At 41.7% G+C, this 21,782-nt stretch overlaps 1 protein-coding gene across 1 annotated transcript; it reads right to left on the bottom strand.

The window, feature by feature from the left end:
• Positions 1 to 2,070: 2,070 nt before the first annotated feature.
• Positions 2,071 to 21,290, bottom strand: TMPRSS5 (transmembrane serine protease 5). The gene is given in 14 exon segments (XM_051986995.1): positions 2,071 to 2,172; positions 2,175 to 2,201; positions 7,483 to 7,636; positions 8,028 to 8,170; positions 8,598 to 8,696; positions 9,390 to 9,568; positions 11,054 to 11,216; positions 12,092 to 12,135; positions 13,763 to 13,876; positions 14,242 to 14,374; positions 15,047 to 15,145; positions 15,681 to 15,788; positions 17,489 to 17,615; positions 20,771 to 21,290. Coding segments are annotated over 14 exon segments (1,434 nt in total). The 5' UTR covers positions 20,774 to 21,290; the 3' UTR covers positions 2,071 to 2,131.
• Positions 21,291 to 21,782: the final 492 nt, after the last annotated feature.

A 21,782-nucleotide genomic window follows, 5' to 3' on the forward strand; every position in this document is an offset into this window, starting at 1 on the left:
CTGACCAGGACAAAGTACAATACATCATCACTTGTTCTAAACACTTTTGTTGCTGTTTTGTGCCAAATTTTTCATGATCCCATTTGGAGTTTTCCAGGCAAAGATACTGTAATAGTTTGTCATTTGTATTTCCTGCTCATTTATAGATGAGGAAACTGAGGTAAACAAGGTTAAGTGACTTGCCCAGGGTCACACAGCTACTATCTGAGGCTTAATTTTAACTCAGGAAGATGAGTCTTCCTGATTGCAGGTCTGCAACTGCATCCACTGTACCTGCTAGCTATACTTTATTTTAATATTTAATATAGCTGAATATGGTCTGATTGATTCAGATTGAGCGTGCTCCCTACCTTCAATTATTTTTCATATATATTGTCTAATATTATCATTTTTATTAAAGCTTTTTTAATTTGCAAAAGATATGCATGGATAATTTTTCAACATTAACCCTTGCAAAACCTTTTATTCCAATATTATAATTTCTACTTCCCATGCAACCCTTTTTCTCTATTCACACCTTCATTCAGACCATCATTATTTCTTGCCTAATTGGTATCTGTAGCTCGTCTCCTAGCTTGTCAATCCTCCACTCTACTGCCAAAGTGGTTTTTCTTAAATCCAAATCTAAGCATGTCATTCCCCTATTCAAAAACTTCTAGTATCTCCCTATAGTAATAATGATATAACATATAGGCTCCTCTGTTCAACTTTCCTCAGCTCTTCCCAATAGGGCCCCATTATTTTTTCCAGCCTTATTGTACATTATTCTCCCCTGCATTCAAACAAAACTGGCCTTCTTTATGGTCCTCACACATGACACTCTTCCATCTCCATGAGCTGTCCTGGATACCTGGAACATACTTTGCTCTTCAACTCTACCTCATAGAGACCTTCTCTTCCTTCCAGACACAGCTCAATGACCACTTTCTAAAGAATGTCTTCCTGGTTCTCCTTGTCCATAAGTGGTACCCTTCCCCTCTCCCAAACAACCATGAATTTACCTTCTTTGCATTTATTTGTATTTATTCTGTATATACCTATATAGGTCTCTTTTGTCTCCCACATTCAATGTCTTTGACAATTATGTCTTTGTGAGTAGGGATTGTTTCTTCAATTTTTTCTTGTGTTTCTAGAGTCTAGGACAGTACCAACTTATAATGTAGGTAGGTACTTACTAGTGGATTGAAATAATTTTTTGAATCAATCAACAAATATCAATGCCTACCACATGGCAAATACTGTCCTAAGTACTTGAGATAGAAAGGAAAAAAATCCAAACAGTTCCTATCCTTAAGAAGCTTACATTCTATTGAAAACTATATAAAAATAAATATAAATAGCAATTTGAAGCTTCATGAGCAAGGGAGTGCCATGATCAGTTCTGTACTTTTGAATGTCAATTTGGTGTTACGTGAAAGATGAGACACAGAAAGGGGAACTGGACACATTGCAATGGTTTCTAAGAGAGGTGAAGGTTTGAGTTAGGGTGGTAACTGGGCAAAGATATAAAAATAGATATGAGAGATCTCAGAAAGATATAACCAAGTCCCTGGCCCTATATTTGTATAGCTGACTCTTTGAAAGCAAGTATAGGATTTAACATTTATCCCCATTAAATTTAATTTGACTCACTCTAGATGCAGATTTTTTTTTCTTATACTGCATATAAAATAATATTAATTCCCTGAGGGAAAACAAGTTGGAGTTTTTTTTTGTTGTTGTTTTGTTTTTAGTTTTTTGGTCTTTGTATACACACAGTAGGCACTTAATATTTGATTATTTATTCTACCTTAGCATTCTATCCAGTCTTCTATTTTATCTTTGTATATCCAGCATCTAGCATAGTCCCTGATACAGAGTAAGAACTTAATAAGTGCTTATTGATTGATTAAAGATTAGGGCAAATCTAGGAGACAATAAGAGGACTCAACCAATGATACCAAGTTATTTATTCAAAGTCACACAAATAATCATAGACAAAGGACTTATGTTCTGGTCTTTAATTCACAAGTACCTCCTAAATACATACACACACATCCACACGGGTTCATAGTAGTGAGAAGAGAAGAGTAGAATCATTCTGATTTATTAGGTGCAGAATACTGGCCCAGTTACAGCTGCCCATGCTCTCTTACTCTTCTATGGCGTCCTGTATCCTTTCTTTAATATATTGTTCTCCAGATCTTCAGGGACTAATTCACCTAGACAGACACATACCATCACCCCATCCCAGCCTGCCTCCTAGAAGCGCTCCTCTAGAAACCCAAAATCCAGGATAGGAGAAGTCCCAGTAGGGAGGGTTCTTTCATCCAGAAGGCCCTAGTACAACTGTGGGTGGCCTTGTCCACTCCAGGCTTCCTCTAACTTAAGAGGGCAGCCACTGTCAGGCCAGGGGTGTCAAAAGGCTGTTCTTCCTCCACTGCTGCTGCTTCTGTGCCTGTGGAGGGCCCCACACCTGCACCCCACCTTCAAAATCCAGGGAAACTGAGTCATAGGTTCCACAAGGATATCCGTTTCCTCCTTTAATTTCCCCCTCCCTCCTCACACCTTGTAGAGCCTTATAATGATTATTAGAAGCTGCATGGCTTCTATCCCATAAACCTGCCTTAAGAATTAGGAAGACCTGTGGTCAAATCATGTATCGAGCATATTCTGGCCGCTACACATAGGCAAGTCATTTAACATCTTTTCAAGGTCCAGTCTCCTAGGCTACAGTCACATTAGCAGTTCCCTAAACTGATTATTTGTTGTTGTTGTTTAGTTATGTCCAACTCTTTATGACTCCATTGGGAGTTTTCCTCTCAAAGAGGCTGAAGTGGTTTGCCATTTCCTTCTCCAGGTCATGTTACAAGATGAGGAAACTGAGGAACACAGGGGGAAGTAACTTGTCCAGGGTTACTCAGTCAGTAACTATCTAAGGCCAGATTGGAATTCAGGAAATGAGTCTCTCTGATTCCAGGCCAGGCATTCTATCCACCCTGCCATGTACATATTAGGTACAGCCAAAATAGTAGTGGTAATAATAGCAGTAGTGATAGTAGTATTAGTAATGGTGGTAGTAATAGTAGTAGTAGGAGGAGGAGGAGGAGGAGTGGTAGTAATACTAGTAATGGTAGTAAAGTAGTATTAGTGGTGGTAGGAGTAGTAGCAGTAGTAGTAGTAGTAGTAGTAGTCATAGTGGTAGTAATAGTAGTAGTAGTAGTAGTAATAGTAGTAGTGGTTGTAGTAATAGTAGTCATAGTGGTATTAATAGTGATAGTAATAGTAGTAGTGGTAGTAAAGTAGTAGTAGTAGTAGTAGTCATAGTGGTAGTAATAGTAATAGTAATAGTAGTAGTGATAGTAATAGTATTTGTATTAATATAGTAGTGCTTGTAGTGGCAGTAATACTAATAATAGTTGTAGTGGTAGTAATAATAGTAGTGTGTAATAATAGGTAGTAATAGTAGTAGTGGTAGTAGTAATAGTAATGGTAATAGTAGTATTAATAATAGTAGTAGTAGTTGTAGTAATAGTAGTCATAGTGGTATTAATAGTAGTAGTGGTAGTAAAGTAGTAGTAGTGCTGGTAGTAGTAGTAGTAGTAATAGTGGTAGTCATACTGGTAGAAATAGTAGTAGTGATAGTAATAGTAGTTGTATTAATAGTAGTAGTGCTTATAGTGGTGGTAGGAGTAGTAGCAGTATTAGTAGTAGTAGTAGTAGTCATAGTGGTAGTAATAGTAGTAGTAGTAGTAGTAGTAGTAGTGGTTGTAGTAATAGTAGTCATAGTGGTATTAATAGTGATAGTAATAGTAGTAGTAGTAGTAGTAGTAGTAGTAATAGTGGTAGTCATACTGGTAGAAATAGTAGTAGTGATAGTAATAGTATTTGTATTAATAGTAGTAGTGCTTGTAGTGGTAGTAATACTAATAATAGTTGTAGTGGTAGTAATAATAGTAGTGTGTAATAATAGGTAGTAATAGTAGTAGTGGTAGTAGTAATAGTAGTGGTAGTAAAGTAGTAATAGTAGTAGTAGTAGTAGTGATAGTAGTAATAGTAGTAGTAGTAGTCCTTATAGTGGTAGTAATAGTAGTGGTAGTAAAGTAGTAGTAGTGCTGGTAGTAGTAGTAGTAATAGTGGTAGTCATACTGGTAGAAATAATAGTAGTGGTAGTAGTAGTAATAGTAGTTGTATTAATAGTAGTAGTGCTTATAGTGGTAGTAATACTAATAATAGTTGTAGTGGTAGTAATAATAGTAGTGATAGTAATAGTAATGGTGGTAGTAGTACTAATTGCAGTAGAATAGTAGTAGTGGTATTAATAGTAGTAATAGTAGTAGTGGTTATAGTAATAGTAATAGTTGTTGTAGTAGAATTATGGTAGTGCTAGTAATAGTAGTAGTGGTAGTAGTCATAGTGATAGAAATAACAGTAGAAGTAGTAGAGTAGTAGTAGTAGTAGAAATAGTAGTAGTGGTAGTAATAGTAGTAGTTGTAGTAATAGTTTTAGTGGTAGTAGTACTAGTTGTAGTAGAACAGTAGTAGTGGTAGTTGTCGTGGTAGTAATTGTAGTAGTGATAGTAGTCATAGTGGTAGAAATAGTAGTAGTGGTGGTAGTAGTAGTAGTAGTCATAATGGTATTAATAGTAGTAGTGATAATAGTAATAGTAGTAGTGATAATAGAAGTAGTAATAACAGTAGCAGTGGTGGTAGTAATACTAATAGTATAAGTACTACTGGTATTAGTAGTAATAGTAATGGTAGTAATAGTTGTAATTGTAGTAGAATAGAAGTAGTGGTAGTAATAGTAGTAGTAGTCATAGTGGTAGTAATAGTAGTAATGGTAGTAGTAATAGTAGTAGTGGTAGTAATAGTAGAGGTAAAAGAAGGAGGAGAAGGAGGAGTAATAATAGTAGTGGTGTTAGTAGTAGTAGTAATAGTAATCATACTGGTAGTAATAGGACTAGTGGTAGTAGTAATAGTAGTGGCAATAGTAGTAGTGGTTATAGTAGTAGTCATAGTGGTATTAATAGTAGTTAATAGTAGTAGAGGTAGTAATAGTACAGGTAATAGTAATAGTAATAGTAGCAGTGGTTGTAGCATTAGTGATAGTAATAGTAGTAGTGATAAGGGTGATAATAGTGGTTGTAGTGGTAGTAGTTGTTGTAGTGGTAGTAGTAGTACTGATAGTAGTAATGGTAATGGTTATAGTAATAGTAGTAGTAATTGTAGTGGCAGTAATAGTAGTACTGGTAGTAGTAGTAATAGTCATAGTGGTAGTAGTAGTAGTAGTAGTAGTTGTAGTAGAATAGTAATAGTGATAATAATAGTAGTAGAAGTAGTAGAATAGTAGTAGTGGTAGTAATAGTAGTATTGGCAGTAGTAATATTAGTAGTGATAGTAGTAGTGGTAAAAGTACTAGATTATTAGTAGTGGTAGTAATAATAGTAATGGTAGTAACAGTAGTAGTAGTTGTAGTGGTAGTAATAGTAGTTGTAGTAGAATACTAGTGTTAATAGTAGTAGTGGTAGTAATAGTAGTAGTGGTAGTGGTAGTAATAGTAGCAGTGGTTGTAGTAGAAGTTGTAATGGTAGTACTGATAGTAGTAGTAATAGTGACAGTAGTGCCAGTACTGGTAGTAGTAATAGTAGCAGTGGTTGCAGTAGGAATTGTAGTAATAGTAGTAGTAATGCTAGTAGTGATAGTAGTAATAGTAGTAGTAGTGGTAGTAATAGTAATAATAGTAGTAGTGGTAGTACTAGTACTAGTAGTAGTAGAGTAGTAGTAGTAATAGTAGTAGTGGTAGTGGTAGTAACAGTAGTAGTTATAGTAATCATAGTAGTAGTGATTGTAGTAGTAGTAATATTAGCAGTGGTTGTAGTAGTAGTAGTAATTGTAATGGGCTGAAGCTCAAGTTGATTCACTGAGATCCCAAGAACATGAGGCTAAATAGTAATTGGACCATACTATATTAATATACATGCTTGGAGAAAGAATGCCCCCCCCCACACACACTCTTTGTGCAAGTCCTAATGTGTTGTATAGGAAATAATGATTTTGGTGGGTGGAGGCAGGGGAGTGGAAAGGGAAGTGAAAAGAGTGACTGCTGGCTGGCTTCTTGTCACAGCTGCTCACATTGTTATTGCAATGCCCCTTCACCTCCACAAAGAATAAAGATTGAAGATTTTCCCTTAACCTGAATTCCTGACTCCGACTGATTTTAAAATACGTGGTCATCACAAATAATAGTATTAGTACTAGTGGTAGTAATAGTAGTAGTTGTAGTAGAATAGTAGCAGTGGCAGTAATAGTAGTTGTCATTGTAATACTAGTAATAGTGGTAGGAATAGTAGTAGTAGTAATTATAGTAGTAGTAGTCATAGTGATAGTAATAGTAGTAATAGTCTTAGTGGTAGAAATAATAGTAGTGATAGTAATATTAGTAGTTGTAGTAATAGTAATAATAGTTGTAGTGGTAGTAATAGTAGTAGTGGTAGTAATACTACAACTACTAGTTGTAGTAGAATAGTAGTAGTGGTAGTAATAGTAGTTGTAGTAATAGTAGTAATGGGAGTAATAGTAGTAGTGGTTGTAGTAATAGTAGTAGTAGTAGTAGTTGTAATAGAATGATAGTAGTGCTAGTAATAGTAGTAGTGATAGTAGTCATAGTGGTAGAAATAGTAGAAGTAGTAGAGTAGTAGTAGTGGTAGAAATAGTAATAGTGATAGTAATAGTTTTAGTGGTAGGAATAATAGTAGTGGTAGTAGTACTAGTTGTAGTAGAATAGTAGTAGTGGTAGTAATAGTAGTAGTGATAGTAGTCATAGTGATAGAAATAGTAGTAGTGGTGGTGGTAGGAGTAGTAGAAGTAGGAGAATAGGAGAGTAGGAGTAGCAGTAGTAATAATAGTAGAATAGTAGTAGTGGTAATAGTGGTAGTGGTAGTAGTAGTGGTAGTAGGTAGTAGTTATAATAGCAGTAGTAGAAGTAGTAGTGTTAGTAGTAATATTAAGTACTAGAAGTAGTAGTAGCAGCAGCAACAGAAGTAATTTGTACTATTTGGGCAATCACAAAAAGCATTTTGTCTTATTTCCCCAATCACTCCCATGAAATAAGCAAAGAACGTGTTTGTAGTTTTATTTTATGGATGAAGAAATTGAGGCTCAGAGAATAATGCACTTTAACCAGTACCATGGTTAATTGTGTCTGTGAGCCCAGAGTACCTAACTCCTGGTCCATCTCCGTTCCCTAATATTTGGGGAAGGGGTAGAGGGAATGGAGAGAGGGGAGTGCCACAGAGAGGTGAAATTTTTTTTTTCTTTTAATCCATGGAATCTAATTGTAGACACACCATCCTCCTATCTCCACCACCTCCACTCTAGTCACAGATGCATTGCCCAGTTTCTTCCCCAGTTCCCAACAGAAAATGGACACCCAGGAAGTTCCCAGATTCCTGCAGTCCCTTAGACCTCACATCTTGCCCCTCCCCATTGCTTCCCCACTCACCCGCAATTTGATGGTGAATCCAGTCCAAGAACACAGCCACCTTGGTATAGACTCCTGGCCTGTGGTGTATCCCACAATCCCAGCCCCAGCTCACTATCCCCACCAAGCGCCACATCCCTTGGTCCAGACACACCAGGGGACCTCCGCTGTCTCCCTTAGAGACCCCAGGGACAGAAACAGAAAAGGGAGCAGTTGGTTGACTCTTCCCAGGTGACGGGTACCACTTGTGGCCACTGCCACATACCCAGTGACTCATGTCCCATCCTGCTTCCCTTTCAGGGAGGACCTTCAAACACCCACCTCACCCAAAGTCTCCTGCAGCCATTCACTGGCTCCTTCAGAAGGCTAGTGTCAGTGGTGATTCCCTATGAATTACTTCCAGTTGAATTAATACCTCAAATGAATGTGTATTCATCTCTTTACCTGTCCCCTTCTAAAAAGGCCTCCTGCCCCCACTTTGCCCCCCAGCTCCCGTGATCCCCACAGCTCCCCAGCCTGGGCCCTCTGTGTGCCAACCCCTCCGACCCAACCCCCCGGTCTAGCACCTGGCAGGAGTCAGCGTGCCCGTCCAGGTAGCCAGCACAGAGCATCTGAGGAGTGATCAAGCCTTTGTACATGCAGGAGCTATTGCAGAGCTGCGAGCTGATCAAGGGGACCAAGACATTCTGGAGGATGTCTGAGCCAAACCCTGGAAGAGGCAGAGCCCCAGACAATAATGAAACAGGTACATGGGGACAGAGGCAAAAACAAAGGGGCAGTCTTGTCAGCAGGGGACGGTGGGGAAGAGCGGAGGGCCTGCCTAGGGTATCATGAATGTCTAGGCCCTGAATTCCTGACTGTTACAAAGCCACAGGACGTTGGGATATTTTGTGGAGGCCTTAGCAAGAGGGAGGAATGGAGAATTAACATACAACTGTCTTCCCAATGTGAATATGGCCCAAAGAATACCAGGCTAGTAGATTTGGCCAAAGAGGGCATCCTGGAAAAGGCAACCAGGAGGACAGTGATATTGGTAAAAAGGTGTCATGGCCAATCTGTTCCCCAGGGGCCCAGGGGATTCCTCCCAATCACCTCTCGTCCAAGACCAGCCACCCCCCTTCCTGGATCTCACTCACCTTGGTGAGGGACTGTGGTGCCCCAGCCTGACACCCAGCATTTGGAGCCTTGTGGGAAATCCTGCTGCATTTCTGGCAGGCACACAGCCTGCACCGTGCCTGCAGAAGAAGTCCTTAGCCCTGCTTCCGGCCTTGGCCTTTGCTAACTGCCCCCACCTTAGGGCCTGAAGGCCACAACCCTCGCAAGCCTAGCCTCTATTCCTTGGGCTAAAGACATTTTCTGTCCAGGAGGGAAAGGTCAAAAAGAAATCTCCTCAGGGGAGGGCCCCCACATATTTTCCTGATAGGGTGCCACTTCTTATTTCCCATAGTCTTTTGACCATCAAAGCTAAGTTTGTGGAGGAAAGCAAGGGTGAGGGGAAGGCTGAGAATGAAAGTCACCACTGGGGCAGGCCCTCACAGGGATCTTCTGGAAGCCAGACAAGGAGTCTGAAGCTTGTTGACTGAACTGAAGTAGTTACTAAAACGAAGATCAAACGAATACAATTTCTAGATCTCTTGGCTGGGGAGCTCCATTTTAGGGTGATAATCCATTTTTTCCAAACCCCCAATCAGGACACTGATGCTAGAGCTAATTCTACTCTCAAAATCGCTTGCACTGTTGAATCCAAGAAACAGGGGGCTCAGACACATGCTTAAAAGCTTCTGTTCCAGCCCTTGTTCCCCGAGTTATTGGGAAAAGTTGTCCCAAATGGGCCCACAACCCAGAAAGGACATTTTTTTGTCTGCAAAGGGAGACCTTTTCCCATCTCACTGAAAGGGCTACGGTCCCTCAGACCATGTCTTACTTACTCGAGAAGTTCAGAGGGGTCTGGAGCTTCAGCAGAGCAATGTCGTAGTCGTGCTTCTGCTTATGGATTCTAAAGTGGGGATGCAGGATGATTTTTTCCACCATGGTCCCCATGTGTGATGCAATGTCACTGTGGTTGACAATTCCCACAAAGATCCTCCATTTGGACTTGTGGGACAGCCTGCAATTGGACAAAGAGTTGATGCAAGGTTAAGCATGAAGTACAGGTGTATCAGAATGGCCGTGATGTAGAAGGCAGAGACAACTGGACCAGAGAACATGGGGGGAGGGGTCCTCTGAATAGCAAAGCAGTAGATAGAAAGAAGCTCCCTCTGGGCAAAGTGCAAGCCTTATACACTCCTGCACCCCCTTACATAGATATAGAGAACACCAGCACTTTGACCTAGAGTCAGAAAGCCCAGGTTCAAATTCTCAATCTGAGTTCAAATCCAGACTCTGCCAATGAATAAGTGGGCAACTGTGGCAGATTACATAACCTCTCTGAGCACTGTCTTTCCACAGATGAGGATATTCTGTGTATCTTTAGAAATTGTTGTGAATAGAGTAAAGGAGAAAATGAGTTGAAACTGTCAAAGTAAAAAGAAGAAAAAATCCTAAATGGAAGCGATTTATATAATCCAGGGGGTGGGGAACATCCAGCCTGTGGGCTTTATAAGGCCCATGAAATTATTTCCCAAGGAAACAGCAAATGATTAGCTAAAAGCAAGGTAATCCACTGCTGGAGTTCTATAAGCTGATAATTTTGTATGGCCCATGAATGATGTTATAAATATCCAAATGACCCTTGGCAGAAAAAAGTTTCCCTACCCCAATATGTGTTCCTCCTTTTCTGACCCCTCAGTTAGTAGCATTTCTCTCTGTCTCTCTATTGTCTGTCTCTGTCTCTGCCTTCTCCCTCTCCCTCTTTCTCTCCCCCTTCTTCTCATTCTGCATTTTTATCACTCTGTGTGTTTGTCTTCTCTTTTTCTTCTCCCTCTTCCTTTATCTGTCTCTTAATTCTCTCTCTTCCCCCTCCCCTGCATGTGTGTGTCTTCCTGTGTCTCTTGCTTTCTCTGTCTCTTTCTGTTTTTCTCTCTCTCTTGTTCTCTCTCCATCTTTCTTCCCCTGATTAAAATTCCTTTGTATATACTTTGCATTTGCTTGTCCTCTCCTCTCCCCACAAAAGACTGTAGGCTTCTGGAGGACAAGAATAGTATTATAGTTTATTTGTTTCTCCTCAGTTCTCAGCAGTGAATGGCATTGTAGGTGCTTTAAGAATGTTACTTTGAATTAATTGAAATGTATTGATTATCATTCTCATTTTTTAAAGTGGGGATTATTTCGTTGTTTGTGTTTGTATCCCCAGTTTCTAGTACAGTGCCAGACACATACTTAATAAATCATTGTTGAATGAGGGAATCGTTATCATTATAAGTATAACAAACATTGCACGTGGCCCAAATCCAGGTATGGCACAAAAAGGACTCCATAAACATTAACTCTACTCTCTAGAAGTTTATAATGTGTCAGAACCTGTAGAGGACATAAAGACAGAACGGAGAAAAGCATGAAGCCCGCCCACAAATGAACAGAAAGGCCCTCCCACGGGTCTCAGGCAAAGGTTCATGGTGGGAGGTATGGGGGTCCAGGGGAGAGACCTACATACTTGGAGACACAGTGTCCTGCAGTCACCACCCAACTCGGATCCAGCACAGAGGCTCCGCACGAGTACTGGGAGCCCTTGAACATGCTGACCTGCCAGGGCCAGCGCCCGAGGACGGCAGAGGTCCCACCGATAATACGGGAAGTCAGGGGCTGGATCCCACACTCTGGCCATCGTCGGTGGAAATGGAAGTAGAGAGAGAAGCAAAGGCTGCTGTCAGGACCAGCACTGAGCTCCGTGGGGAGGATGGCCTAGGCCTGGGAGGTCATGGGATGAGCTAACTCTTAATAATCCTTGGGGGTAAGATAGGAAACTTGGATAATGGAACTCCACACATATTCCTCTCCCATCACTGTAACTGGTTTTGAGGCTGCTAAACAGGTTGTGGATAAATTTCACCTCATTTTGGACTCTGGGAGTTTAGTGGGAGGGGAAGGTATAAACTGGTCAAAAGACATCTGATAACAGGTGCAAACAGTACCTAGGAAATGCTAAGATTTCCTTAACTTAAAGTTAGGATCTCCATTGAAAAGGGCTCTTGCTCACTTCATCCCCATCCACCAAGCCCAAACTTAGCTCCCTTTCATGGGACACAATATTTCTCCCTGGTCACCTCTCACCTCTCTTACCCCTTTCCCACCTTCCCCCATGGTTTATTTCTGCAAATAGAATCGTTCAATAATGAAGAACTGGCCACAGATCAAATGCGAGACCAGTGCACAGATAAGCAAACACAGTCATCAGATACATAAAGAGGTAAACAGTAATTACCTCAGTAGTGAACAGTTTATATCCTTTTGTTTTACACATACACAACAGGATTGTTAGGAAAAGGAATTTTCCCATTGCTTAGCCCAGGGCTCTTGCGCAATATTTGATGATATTTGATTGAATATTTGATGAATCATATATGTTGAGTGGTTGAAACTAAGCCCCCAATTCCCTTCTGGGACACCAATTGTTTTGGGAGGGGTTTCTGCCAAGGCTATCCATTTCCTAGTGCCCTGCTCATCCTTCTTCTGGGGCTGAGATGTAACTCACCTGAGCATTTGAGGGAGACAACTTGGCCCAAGGCGCAGCTGTTCCTATAAAGGAAAAAGGGGAGTTAAAAAGAGGGGTTAATCATATACTTTAACATATTTAACATGTATTGGTCTACCTGCCATCTGGGAGGATTAGGGGAAAGAGAGGAAAAAAGTTGGAACAGAAGATTTTGCAAGGGTCAATGCTGAAAAATTACCCATGCATATGTCTTGTAAATAAAAAACGATTATTTTAAAAAAAAGAGGGGTTAATGTTGGAGCTTCTTGTTTATACCCAAAGGCTCAAGGCCCTTTTATCTCACAACAGTAGAGCTGCTCTTTCACACTCTTGACCACAGGACTGATGGATAGCACCTTGGGATAGAGCACTGGGACCTAGAGTCAGGAAGACCTGAATTCAAATCCAGCTTCAGACATTTACAAGTTGGGTGACCCCGAGCAACAAATTGAACTCTGTTTTCCTCAGTTTTCTCATCTGTAAAATGAACTGGAGAAGGAAATGGCAAACCAATCCAATATTTCTGCCAAGAAAATCCCAAATGAAGTCATGAAGAACCAGACACAACTGAATAATCACAAAATGCTCTTGATCCACTCCTCGAAGGGTATCAGAATGGCTACACACCTTCAGTCCAGTCTGTGAAATCCTTTATTGGCAGTGAGGTTAGACATAGACTTGAACTTATCCATATACAACTAAATGATATAAGGAGATAAAGTGTTGGAATTGGAGTCAGCAAAAAAAGGTCTGAGTTTGAATCCTGCCTCAAACATTCACTGTGATATCCTGAGGAAGTCACATGGCCTCTCTGTGACTCAATTTCCTCATTTGTAAAGTGAGGGAGGTGTTCTCAATAGACTCAAAGATCACTTACTGTTGGTTCTGAGCCTGTGACTCTATGATCCTATTTACAATTTAGTCATATACATAAAAGAAATATAGTACTCAGCCAGAATCCTGTATCACAGGTCCATATGATTCCCCAAGAAAATGATACTTTTCTTGTCTTAATGTCAGCTGAATTCAGCCCCATCAGCAATGGAGAAGTCTTACTTTTCATTGTGCTCATCCAATCCAATCTCTTCCTTCTCTTCCCTCACGATCCACATGGTCGCTGCCTCCATTTTGGCCCCTACTTTCACTAAATTTGAATGTTTCTAATCTCCCCGTGGAGAAAACAGAGGGGCTTCTCCTATTTACACACTCAGGTATTTATTTATGCCATCCCAACACACACATATATTCACTCCTTCCTCTCTTATAGATCCTGGGGAGGAGGAAAAATCTAGGAGAGAAAGATGTGGAGGGGCAGGCACAAGAAATGTGGGTATCCCACTCAGTCATAGCGGGTTGCTGGATTGGTCTCTTACCAACTTCCGATAGTTGGGAGACTATCTTCAAGGCCTAGATATTTTTCTTTCCTCTAGGTAGCCCACTGATCTTGGCCAGAATGGGGAGATTTATCTTTTTATCTTGTCTGGATCCTTTGCAATAACTAGTTAGGGAAAAATTCTCTGTCTCTTCCCCTAATTGCCCCTGGTAGCCTGGCACTCCTCCCTCCCCTTGAAGAAAAAAAAGCATTTGTGCCTGAGGGTCCCCAGGGGAAATGAGAAAGATTATTCTATTGACTTCATTCCCCTCTAGTCAGTCCAAATTCCGCTCCCTTACCTGTGCTGCCACATCTCCTCCAGGAGATCCCCCAATTTGGGAAGAAACTGAACAAACTCCTGAGAATTGTTGACCTTGATATCAGTCAGGTTCACTTCTTTATGGTAAATGAGTCTTAAAAAAAAAAGTAACCATAGTATAGAAATAAGAATTAATGGTTTAGATTGAAGCAGAAAGAATATGAATTAGATACAAAAAATAAAATTTTCTAATGGGAAAATACTGAAATGGAAAGAGATCCTTCCTCTTTTGGAATCTTTTTATTGTCACTGTCAAAAATGACAGATTCTTGAAAGACTGGGCTGAATTGGAATTTGAAGGCAAGAGAATAACCTAGATGACCTCAGCATTGGGGATATATTCTGAGAGAAATGGAAATATGAGACAAATAAAGGAATCTCCCCATCTTCCAGTTCCCTCTCTCTTTCCTCCCTTTTCTTTCCCCAAGCTCCCCTTCACTCCCACTCCCACCAAGATACCTGAGATGTCCAAGGTGCCTACAAATCCGGTTGCCTAGGGTAGGACTCCAGCCCTCGTGGCACACCAGGAGCCAGTCTGGCCACTCCCTCACTTGCACTTCCAGTAAGTTTATGGTGTTTATTCTGAAAGACACTGAAACCACAGCATGAAAAACCACATTTTCTCCTGTGCCCACCAGCACTCAGGGAGCAAGAAAGTCCAGACTCTCTGGAACCTAGCAGTGTACCCTAGGAATCTGGTCGAGATGGTACTTGGGAAGAAAAACCTGAACATAAGACATCCATCTAGGTTATTCTGAATGGACACTGGCAGGGTGTTTTCCAAGAGAAGGTAAAATGCACAATTGCATTCCCCAACCCCAGGCCCTTGCCCTAGTGTGGGCCAGATATTTTACCTGTCTCTAAGGGAAACCCTGTCTCCTGATACAAGGAGGGAGGCATCTGAAACTCGATTTTCTAAGCCTGCCTAACCCTCTATATGTCTCCCAGGACCGAGCTGAGGACAAGCTTCTGGGACAGACTGGATGGCCCCAAGCCCAGTTGTTAAAAGCTGGATTTTGTCTCCTGAAGGACAGGCCCAGCTCAGTGACTGGTTCTTCTGCACCCCAAGGCCTCAACCTCCCCTCCCTCCCTCCCCCTCAGGGAGATTTCCATTCATCCTGGATTGTGGCTCATGAGAGTAGAGACTGAATTCTCTCAACTTGCATCCAGAAGCCTGAATTACCACGGGGAGAATCTTGAAGGAGAGATTTCCTATCAGCACAGACTAGGTGAAGACTCAAGAAGGAGGGACATGTTCACCCACCTGACTTGGAGATTATTGGCATGGGGGGCTTCTCTGTACAGCTCATGACGTTATTTTGTTTCAGGACCTTCAACAAGGAATGTGTCCTGAAAAGCAGGACTGAAGAAAGAAATGAAAGGGGGAGGGAGAAAGGAGGTCAGGAGAGGAGGTTTGTTCCAGAGGGCCCGATGACAGCCAACACGGAGAATCGGGAAATTCTAAAATGGGACTTTAGGCCTCCTAAAAGGGGACACTCTGTCCAGTTAGGTAAAAGTCTTTCTCCCATTCTAGCAAAAGTTGCTAAATTCTCTGGGTCAATTATTAATCATTCAGATGACATACCCCTCACTATTGAAAAGTTCCACTTTATGTCTAACCCAAGTTCTTTTTTCTCCAGTTCTCATACATTTCCTCTTGTTCTCTTGGTGAAGATGAAAAATAATCCTTATCCCCATCCTCCTTTAGTGGTCATCTCTCCATTCCTTTTCAAACTTTCCCCCCCCAACCACCCTGAAATTATTTCTTTGCCCCCTTACCCTCCCAGTCTTCCTAATGAGTCAGAAATGATTGTTAAATGCCTAGGAAAATAGGAGGCAGGCTATAACTCAGTGTCCTCAGCCCCAGAGACAATCCTACTATTTACCAAATCACTGACCTAGAAGCCAGATCCCAACGCTTATTCCAGCTATCAGCCCAATGGTCATGAAGAAGATCAACCCACGCTTTCCCCACCTTGGAAAGACCCAGTAACCATTAGGGAAGTCTGTAAAAAAAGAGCAGAAGAAGCCTGAAAACCCAATCAGGCCATATGCCCAGGTTCCGCCTCCCACTGGATGCTCAAGCAAGTAACCTTGAACCCTTGTCATGTCCCAGGAACAGATGAAATGGGAAAAGGGAGGAAACTCAGTTGTCCCTCTTCAGAGTAACTTGGACAGGGGAGCTTTCTTGCCTCTCTTCTTCCAGATTGGGAACAGGAAGAAGGGAGGATAAATAAACCAAAATGGGGAGAAGATGTAAATGAGCAAAGAATGGAGGAGTAATTTACCTAATCTTCAGCTTCCTAATATTACCTGAATTACCCACCTCACATAGTTGTAGTGAGATATTATATATAAAGGAAAATAATGGTCTTTTGCATGTGTATAACCTAGGATTCTATGCAGCTCCTCCCCCATTCTCTTCTCTGTCTTCTTTCTTTGGGTGATTTCATTCCTCCCCTGGATTCAGTCATCATCCATATGCAGATGACTCCCAAATCTAGAAACCTGGACCTCATCTCTCTCCCAAGTTTCAGTCTCCCATCATCAACCCCACACCTGGATGTCCCATAGGCACTACAAACTCAATATATCCAGAACACAAATCATGATCTTTCTCTCCAAGCCCACTTCTTTTTCTAATTCATTTCTGTCTGGTTACTACCTTTCTTTCAAACACTCAACTTTGAAATTTCCAAGTCTAATGGACACTTCTCATTCTGCCACCCCAGTGTACAGTCAGAAGGACTAGTCTTGCCAATCCTGCTTTTTGCAACATGTCTCATATTTGTTCCCTTCTCTCTGCCCATAGGGCTCTCATTCAAGTTCAAATTGTTGCATTCACCTCTCATTGATTTCCCTAACTCAAGTCTCCTCCCTTATCAATCTATTCTCCACCCATGTGCCAAATTGATATTGACCATACTGGAGAAATATCAGTGTCTCATTATTCCCTCTAGAATAAAAATACAGAGATTTCTGTTTGGCATTTAAAACCCTCCAGTCTGACTCCAGACAATCTTTCTAAGGTCACATTATTTTCCCTCATGTGACCTATGTCCCAAGTACATTCGTCACTTGCTATATATCCCCGGCTCTGTCTTTGCCTGAAGGCACCTCCTTAATCTCTTAAAACTCCCAAATTGCTGGTATTTACTTTGTAGATTTGTGTAGATTTTGCATATTTAACACTTGTTGTGTTCATGCTACTTTTTCCAATCAGAATGTAAGAATCTTGAAGGAAGGCGTTATTTCATTTTTGCTCTGAACTACCAGGTACAGGACAATGTTCACAGAATAACACTTAATTCTTGTTTAACTGAAGGAAAGTGCTTTGTAAATTTTTAAAAAGTCATTATGGAGGAGGAGGAGAGATGAAAATCCTAAAATCAGCAGCTGAGGACGTTTATCCCCCTCACCCAGGGCTATGCAGTTTCTTTATTTAAAGGCCCACAAAACAAAGTTTTTGTTTTTACTATAGTCCTGCCCTCCAGCGGTCTGAGGGACAGTGAACTGGCCCCCTATTTAAAAAGTTTGAGGACCCCTGATAGTCCATAGACAATCTAATACCTACTAGTTATCAGGTCCCACCATACAGGTCTGCTACCCTCCTCATCCCTAAGACCTCCCCAGATCCGTCCTACAATACAACCCTTCTATCCACATTCCTTGAATTTCCCACTGTCCTCCCCAGCCTTGTCCTCACGGAATTCTTCCTGGTACTCAATTATCTCTGGCACACTTGCAGACTCCTCTTCAGGGGTTTCTGGCACCCTACTGGCTTCCACCTCAGGAGGTCCTTCCAAATCATGCTGGTCAACCAGATTCACATTCTAGGAAGAAAAATAAATTAAAGCTACATAGAATTCCCTCCCTCCTTTATTAATCAGTCTTGGACTCTCACTTGACATTTCTGGCAGTTCGGGTGAAGCCTGTATATATGGATTTCTTCTCAGAAAAATATTTTTCAATTTATAAAATAAAATACAGAAGATTACAAAGGAAATCAATTATATTGATGATAATTGCTAGTCAAGATGTTAATAATATAGCAATATATAAAGGTAATCTATAACATGAAATATATTATTATAAACATATAATAATAAATATATTAATAATAGCTAGTAAATAGTGCTTTAAGGTTTGCAAAATGCTCCACAAATATTATCTCATTGATCCTTAAAATCACCTTATGATGGAGTTGCTTTTATTAACCCCATTTTACAGATGAGGAAACTGAAGTGATTTGCCCAGTCATATAGTTAGCGTCAGAGGATGGATTTGTCTTCGTGATTTCAGAACCAGTATTTCACGTATTGCCTCAGATATAATTCTAGTCAAATGCAGTTGTCAATTTTTTAAAAAAGCAAATTCAGAGACATGTTCCCCCAAAATTAAGAACCCCAGGGAGTCTCAAATGGCCCAAAGCATGCAACTAAATCCCCGGCTGCAGTTCTGCAATGCTTTTCCCACACAGCAGACAGCTCGGCCCCTGGCCTTGGGAATACGTCCAGGCTCCATCACAAGCCCCCAACTTCCCTCTTCCCCAGCCCAGTATTTGTCGGTAACTTCCCCCATTCTCTAGTCCTACCCACTGATCAGAGGGGGCTGACCCCAAACGAGATCAGCTTCGGAGCTGGGACAGGTCCAAACCCTGCCTTGAGCCAGACCTGGGGCAGTTCAGCTTCATCTAAGACAGGACTAACTGCTTCTCAATAGGCTTTAGGGACAGGCCCTGCCCAGAGAGAACTGGATCAGAGGGAGACTAGAACTTGGAAGCGGAAGAGAAAGAGAGGAGAAATAGGAACAGGCCTGGTTTTTTGTGATCACCGCTTCCTTTTCTACTATTTAACGTTTTTTAATCAATGATTTGGATAGAGGTATAGATAATTGACTGATTATAGCTGTAAGACGTTACAAATCTAGAAGGCATCGATAATAAAAGTATAGATGACAATCAATCCAAAAAAATGATCTTGCCAGGCTAGAAAACTGAACTAAATCTAATAAGGATACCAGAAAAAAGAAAAAAAAAAGAAATATAATAGAGATAATATATACTTGGGTTATACTTGAGTTCAACAAATCTATTTCACAAGTATGCAATGGGAAAGGCATTGTAAAAAGAAGTTTGTCTGGAAAATGATCTGGGGTTCCTAGTAGTCAACCAGCTCAATCAATTAGCAGAGTGCTACGGCAGGAAGCCATGAACTTGGACTGCATTAAGAGAGGCATAGCTTCTTTGAGTAAGGATGTAATAAGTATTGTACTCTGCCATGCTCAGAGAGATACAACATTGCTAAGCTAGAGAGAGTCCCGAGGAGGGCAATCTGAATGATGAGGGTCTGGAGTTCATGCCATATCAAAGTCAGGTGGAGGAAGCGGGAATGCTTATCTTGGAGAAGGCTGAGGGGACACATGATAACCTATCTCCAACAATCAGAAATACTGTCGTGTAAGTAATCTGGAAATATGCCTTGCTTAATTTCACATGTATAACTGATATATTGCTTGCCTTCTCAATGGATGAGGGGGGACTAGAAAAAGGGAGAAGAGTTAGAATTCAAATTTTTGTAAATGCATGTTAAAAATAAATAATATGTTTGAAGTCTCATATAGAAGAAGGTTTGGATTACTCTCAGGGGTCCTCAACCTACGGCCTGCAGGCCAGAGGCAGCAGCTGAGGACGATTATCCCCCTCACCCAGGGCTATGAAGTTTCTTTATTTAAAGGCCCACAAAACAAAGTTTTTGTTTTTACTATAGTCTGGCTCTCCAACAGTCTGAGGGACAGTGAACTGGCCCCCTATTTTAAAAGTTTGAGGACCCCTGCAAGTCTATTTGGTCCCAAAGGGCAGAATTGAGAAAAAGGAGCAGAGACTCTGAAAAAGGCAAATTTAGGCTTAGTACAAAAACAATTTCCCAATAGTGACAGCAATATTTCAAAGGCAGCAGATTCCTCCTCCAGGGAGGTGGATTACCCAGGCCTGGAGATCCTGGGGCTGGGTTGTCTATTTTTTTCAGACAGAGGTTAAACTCAATGATTGCCAAGGCCCCTTCCCATTCCAAAAGTCTTTGGTAATTATTCTTGAAAAAATACTGTCTGTAATTTAGTCAATAACCCAAATCAAATTTTCTGGACTATGGTTTGCAAACTCTTCTTGGTTTTTTTTGGTTTTTGTTTTTTAATTAAAATGTTGGTGTCTCTCTAATTCAAAAGCACCTCTCCATCTTCAACTGGACGTGATTATTTGTTTTTACTCCAGCATCTTTCCTACTTTTGCCTTTGGACTCCATCTCTGTTCGCTCTTTGAATTTTAGCCTGATAACCTTCCATCTAACTGAGGAGGAAGCAGCAAACAGATCTGTAGAAATGTCTGTGTCTCTCATCAGTCTTGTCCGTGTCAATAGCCTATAAATGGCCTTGTGAAATGCTCTTCGGAGACCTATAAAAAGGATCAACTCCCACAAATGAGGCAGAAATGAAACGCTACCTACTCCTGTGAGACGATGAGCAACCAGATGACGCGGTGTACAGAGCACTGGGGCTGGAGTCAGAAAGACCCGAAGCAAATCACGCTTTAGACACTGACTGGCTTGTGACCCCGAGTCACAACTTCTGTCTGCCTAAGTTTCCTCATCTGTAAAATGGGATCGATCATATTTAAAGTCAAACAGGTCTCATATTCAAAACCCAGTGTTCTGTCTGCTGCCCCACAGTGGGAACGGGCCGTTGACGGGTGTCCCCGGACAGGCAGGCCCTGGGAACTGTCTTTGAAAATCAGGATTCTCCACACCCATCAGTGTCCCAGTGGGGAGGCCTGTGGAGTTATATTAGGGTTGGGGATCTGACTGTATTGAACCTCAGAAGGCAAAGAATACCGGCTTCAGTCCCATCCCTAGAGTTAACGGGGAGCCCCCTCCCAAGTCTGAAACAAATAGAGGGCAGAACAAGGGGGAAAAGGGATAAAGAGAGCAGATCTTACCATGAGAGAGAAGATGGTTTAACGCTCAATGTTAAAGCTTCAGGACCTGCTAAAGCAGGGTTTTTCTTCTCCTTGGTAGCTGCTGGCTGCTGAAGAACCATGAACCTTCGGTTAGACCGGATTGCCAGTTGTCTGCCTCTCTTATCTGCCTCCCCAGCTCTGTATCCCCCAGGACCCCTCCCAGATGGGCCCCCGGGTGGGCTGCTGTTCCAACTAGGGAGAAAGGGGGCTGGGTGGGCTAAGGTCACCACCTCTTCCCGATGCTAATAGGGTGCCTGGAGACAGAGAAGAGTGTTGGGGGTGGAGGGCAAGGAAGGGGAAGGGTGCAGAGGGGTGGCTGGCGGACTTTGCCTAGTGCCTTAGGCCCTTGTGCCAAAAGTGGGCGGCCTTTGCATGTGCTGGGCAATTTTTCCTTCTAACTGATGTCTTCTGCAGATGGAGCGAAGGCAATATTAGTCTTTGTTGGCATGTTTCTGAGTCAGGTTTCTAGGGTTCCCCTGCTTTCTGTCTGAATTGTCATTTCCCGGTGAAGGGGTAGTTGTCATAATATGTGGGTGATGACAGGAGGGAACCCAGATGCCCCACACTCAGGGGGGAGGGGCCCTCCCTGAACTGAGAGTCAGGACTGTCTGGGAGTCAGGGAGCACCATCTGAGCCCCAGCCGGCCTGGCGAGAATAAATGGGAGGGGATTTCTTCGGGCACATGGAACCGACCCCGATGGGATGAGACTAACTGGTACCTCTCATCTAAAATCTTCCTCTCCAATCCCAGCCTGCCTTCAGAGGCTCAGGAGAGCTCTGACATTCATCCCTAACAGCAATAGGTGAACATAGTACTCAACTTCTTGAACCCCAGCTCTCTCATCTCTAAAATGGGGTGATATGTGTTAACATCTGTACTATGAAAGGTTGTTGTGAAGAAAACTCTTTGTAAAACTTGTGTAAGTGTGAGCATTATCTCCTAAGAGTTAAAGTCTCAAAGCCTCAGTTTCCACATCTGCCAAATGGGGAT

This window comes from Antechinus flavipes, chromosome 3 (genome assembly GCF_016432865.1).
Source record: "Antechinus flavipes isolate AdamAnt ecotype Samford, QLD, Australia chromosome 3, AdamAnt_v2, whole genome shotgun sequence".
NCBI lineage: Eukaryota > Metazoa > Chordata > Mammalia > Dasyuromorphia > Dasyuridae > Antechinus > Antechinus flavipes.